Here is a 5,166-nt window from a genome sequence, read left to right as displayed (position 1 = left end):
AAATGGCAACCCACTCCAGTCTTCTTGCCTGGAGAATCCCAGGGACAGGGAGCCTGGTGGGCTGCCGTCTGTGGGGTCACACAGAGTCAGATACGACTGAAGCGACTTAGCAGCAGTAGCAGCAGCAGGTCAGCAACAGATATCTCCGCTGTCAGGCACTCTGTGCTCCATCAGAAGAGTACAACTTTATTAACTCAGACTCTGCTCTTATATTTAAGATTGTTTTTGCAAGAGCTGGACTGAAGCAGCGTATTCATAACTTGACAAGATTTCTTTTTCCTTTTTGCGGGGGAAAAAGGGTCACCTGAGAAAATAAATTATTTTCAGGGACTTTGGTATCCTAATGGTATATATTACATGTAACAGATGAACAGATTAATCCTTTATATATTCATTAAATAGTCTGGAATTCCTCAGCTTACCATCACTCCTGGCCATACTTTCCTTGCTTGTTTGTTTGCTACGTGTATTTGAAAGTAATACCTGCATTCCTTTGAAGATGTTCTATAGGTCATATTTGTCAGTTACACAGACTAGTCTTCCTTTTTCTCAAGTTCAGTGAAATCTCACTGAACAGTAATAATAGCAATAGCTAACATCTGCACAGCACCTTACAGTTTGCAAAGAACGTTCACATATTCTTGTTTTTTTTTGCTTAGTGAACCTGTTACCAGATGTCCTGACCTTGATGATAAAAGTGTTAGGAGCTTTAGAGTCACTGAATATGCTGTAGTCTTGAATAGTGCCCTGACAAGGGGCAGAGTTTAGATGCGCTACCTTAAAAGCTGCGTGTAATTATCAAAATGGGGGGGCTTGAGTTCTTTAGCCACTTGAATCAGATTTACTTTTGTAAGTGATGCTTTTCTAACTGTTATCTGGATGGGTTTTGTATTCGTTATATTCTAACCTGTAATTTGTATAAATTTACCATCTGTTGTCATTAAAAAAGTGTTCATAATGCCAAAAAAAAATAAAAAAAAATAAAAAAAATTAGTACAGACATAACACTGATTCAAAAATTTAAAAGTTATTACTGTTATACATTATTTTAAGATAACAGATAAAATCACAATAATAAACTTAAGAGATTCTTGAAGCATTAAAAAAAAGACAGAAATAATATTGAAAAATATATTATTATTAAAAAAGAACATTTTACCAAATGTCATGATTAAAAGGAAACTCCAAATGCATTCCTTTGAAGTTCCAGTGGAGCGAAGTGGGTTGGCCAGAGCTCCTGCCTTTTACCACTGTACAGGGTGCCTGAGCGGAGACCATGAGAGGAAGTGACCAGAAGAAAACAGACAGCTAGAGTGACAGAGTAATCTAAAGACAAGAAAGGCAAAAAGTGAAAAGAAGGAAAAAGATATTCTATCCTATAGAGAGCAGGAGTGACTGCACAGTATCAGAAAAATAAACAGAAAAACTGACACAAGAGACAAAGGACATCACATAATCATAAAAGGGTCGATTCCACAAGAAGATGCAACAATTAATAAATATGTACTGAGGGAAGGCACTAGGTAAGGATGAACGTACAGGTGTCAAGAAAGAACACCTCAGAATCAGAAAGAAATCCAAAGAGAGGCATTTCAAGAAGGACAGACTGAAGCATCAACTGAGACTATGACTTCACCTGAGAAACAGCCATCCTTTACTGTCCTTTTCCTCCTCTTCTTATGGCTTCTTACTCAGACAACTTGCATCTTTAGAGGTCAAGCTTCAAAGCTGAAAACAGGCTGTTTAATGGTTAGAATAAACATACTCCCTCTTCCTCTGCTGCAACCACACACACAGGGAAGATCTCACCATGTGGATTAAGAGTCCTGTGCTCCCCACTGTCACAGGAGGGACTCAGGACAGTAAACTCCCCCACAGAGACCAACCAGTCACTTTCCCCACACTTTTCATCAGATCTCCCCACCCTCCTGAGGCTGCTATGCCACACAGTAGCAGTGGGCACCTGAGCTGACCTGACAACCCCCTTCAGGTCACAGACCAGGCCCTGGTCCATCCCCACGCAGAACAGAGCACCTCCTCCTCAGGCTAGATCTCAGTCCTCAGAAACAGGAGGACTCACAGTCCTGATGTTCAGTGACAAGTCCAGACTGGAATCACAGGGGCAATTAAATAGTACTGAAATCTCGCCACATACCCACGGTCTTAAGAATTCGTGGTCAAAGTGTATAAAATATGTCTATACAAATGACTCATTGATCTACTATGAAGCCTGGATTGAGTACCACTAACAGAAGATTAAGCCCAACACATCTCCCACTTTTTCTTTTTCTTCTCCAGCTTTATTGAGATATAAAAGATGAATGAAAATGGAACAAGTGATTCTCTGACAAACATATACACTGGGAATAATTATCACAATCAAGTAATCCATACTTCCATCAACCCAAAATTACCATTCTGTGAGACTATGTAGTGAGAGCATGTAATTCTTTCTAAGAAAATTTCAAGTATATAGAAACACACTGTTGATGAGAATTCAAGTTGGTGCAGCCACTGTGGAAAGTTCCTCAGAAAACTGAAAACAGAATTACCATACAATTTAGCAATCCCACTCCAAGGCATATAAACCGCACCAAATTATACCTCAAAAAGATTCATGCACCTCTATGTTTATAGCAGCAATATTTATAATACCCAAGACAAGGGAAAACTAAACGTCCACCAACAGATGTGTAAATAAAGAAGATATGGTACATATATACAATGAAATATTACTCAGCCATATCAAGAATGAAAGAATGCCATCTGCCACAATATAGATGGACCTAGAGATTATTATAAAGTGAAAGAAGTCAGAGAGAGGCAAATATATGATTATCATTCATTTCTAAAGTCTTAAAAAAATGAAACAAGTGAACTGACTTACAAAACAGAAATAAGACTCACAGACTTAGAAACAAAATTATGGTTACCAAAGGGGAATGCAGGGGGGAATAAAATAGAAGGTTGGGATTAATATATAAACACTACTATATATAACGCAGATAACTAATATAGACATACTGTATAGCACAGGGAACCAATTCAATACTCTGTGATAATCTATGTGGGAAAAGAATCTGAAAAACAATCAACATGTATATGTACAACTAAATCACTTTGCTGTACACCTAAAACTAACAGAACCTTGTAAATCAACTATACTCAAATAGGAAAAGAAAGAAATCAGTTGTGAGCAAATTTCTTCATTATGGATGGGCTCTGTTGCAAAAATTCTCCAAGGTAATCAAGCCCATGTTTCAGAGAACTTGCAGAAAATAGCCAAGAGGGACCTGAGGGAAACACCTTCATATCACCTCAGAGTTCACAATTTTACTAGCTCACAGGAAGAGGAAGAAAACAATACAAGGCTAACCCGTAAAACTAGATTTTGACTGTTAGTACAGAAGATCATTGACATTTCTGCCAACTACTCATCAACATATTCTAAAATTAGGTGCCTGCCTGCATCCTAAATAGCTTTGGTTGTTTCCAACTCTTTGAGACCCTATAGACTGTAGCCTCCCAGGCTCTTTTGTGCATGGGATTTCTCCAGGCAAGAATACTGGAGTGGGTTGCCAGTCCCTCCTCCTAAAATTATGTACTACTTACCAAAGAAACTACATACATAAGAAGAGAAGAAGCCATTCATGCCAGGAAAAAAATCTGAAACAAATTTTAAAAGTCATAACTGGACACATATCAATGTTACAACTCAATGACCATATCAAAACAACATATCACCCATTTGGATCCAGTTTTCCCCTACCTGCACTACTAGGTGTTTCCATTTTACTCTGTTTACCTGCCTCCCTGTTTCATTGGTCGCGTGTATTTTTTGCTCTCCTCTGCTCTCCTGCTGTTTCTGGCCTCCTCTTTGTTTCTTCCCTCACACCTGTCCTGCCCCTCTGTGCAAGCTGTTCTGCCTCTTGAGGCTTTCTCCCACCCTTTCTGACTGTCATAAAATTTGTGTGTTTCTGCCTCTTTCTTCCCCCATCTCCGCTCCTTCTCAGCCCTCCGGATACACTCCCTTCCTCCTCAGAGACCCCAGGTGGTGATGCTTCCTTCCAGCTCCTTCTTTCCCTTTGCTCTTCTTGTCACCCTCTGTTCACTTTTTCTCCCAGCACCACATGGCTCTGAAGGCCAAGGTTCCAACTCTTGTAACATTTCCTATTACTCTTTTCATGAAATGACCGTCCTCTGGGATCCCGCCTTCTCACGCTGATCCGGGTTCCCTTCCTTATGCTGCCCTGCAATCTTGCAGATGCGACGTCCCACTTTCAGGTTACTGCTTCTTCGCGTGTCTCTCAGCGACCCTCTACGTTCCCACTCGTTTTCCCTCACTCTTTTCCCTTCAGGTTTTCTACTTCTCCCTCGGTCTCTCCTTTTCCAGACACTCCCTCACCCAAGTACAAAATGCCCGCCTTCCGGAAAGGACCACTTTCTAACGGGGGATGGAGAGATCCTGGGGACCGAAGAGCATGGGTATCACACGACCCGCCCAGCTCACCTTCCCCCAGGCGAAGGCAGAAGACGCGGCCTCTGCGGCAGCAGAGCGGCCGGCGCTGCCTCCAGAGACCGAGAGTTCAAGGTTGGGGGGCGCAAATCCACCCCGCGGACGAGTATTTTACATGGGGTGAGGGTGGGGCGCGGGGGTCAGTAGAGGATTTTATGAAGGAAAGAGTCTTGAAAGGCAGTGTCTACGTGGGACGAAAGCAGAAAAGTCAAGGGCAAGGACCGGCCCAGAGCGAGTTCAAACCAAAAAGAAAACATACCGGACCCAAAACGGCGAAGTCCAGATTTTCTGGGGCGGAGGGCCGGGTCCTGGCATGTTAGATCCCTAGCGACTCCCACACCTTGAGGACTAGGGGTACCGCACAGCACAAGTATACGGTAGAAAGAAGAAACTTACCTCAGGACCATGACCTTGGCTGCGAGCCCTCCACCTTCCGGGTCATTAGGCTGGGCTCCTCGGGTTAGAGGCCGGGTTTCCGAGGCGGGGCCTACCGGCAAGGGGCGGAGCGAGGAAAAAGCCTAGCCCTGTGCCCTGTAGACTGGAGGGACTGGGAGAAGGGAGGAGTTGGCTGCTTCGAGTTGTATACAGAGCTACTGCGAATCTGCATTAAAAATCTTTTTTCCTACTTCCGTGACCACCCCCCCCCCCCC

General features: G+C 42.8%; 1 protein-coding gene across 1 annotated transcript in view; it reads right to left on the bottom strand.

The window, feature by feature from the left end:
* Nucleotides 1-1,693, bottom strand: part of LOC104982285 (zinc finger protein 836-like) — a gene marked incomplete at its 3' end in the record, with an annotated part of 4,589 nt that extends 2,896 nt beyond the window's left edge. The window contains exon 1 of the mRNA XM_010831628.1: nt 1,637-1,693. Within this exon, the coding sequence (XP_010829930.1) occupies nt 1,637-1,651 (15 nt within the window). The remainder of the gene's footprint in view (nt 1-1,636) is intronic.
* Between the last annotated feature and the right edge of the window lie 3,473 nt (nt 1,694-5,166).

This window comes from Bison bison, unplaced genomic scaffold, assembly GCF_000754665.1.
Source record: "Bison bison bison isolate TAMUID 2011002044 unplaced genomic scaffold, Bison_UMD1.0 scf7180017860037, whole genome shotgun sequence".
Classification (NCBI taxonomy): domain Eukaryota; kingdom Metazoa; phylum Chordata; class Mammalia; order Artiodactyla; family Bovidae; genus Bison; species Bison bison.
Note: the sequence above shows the minus strand (reverse complement) of the source record. Positions and strands in the feature narration are given on the sequence as shown.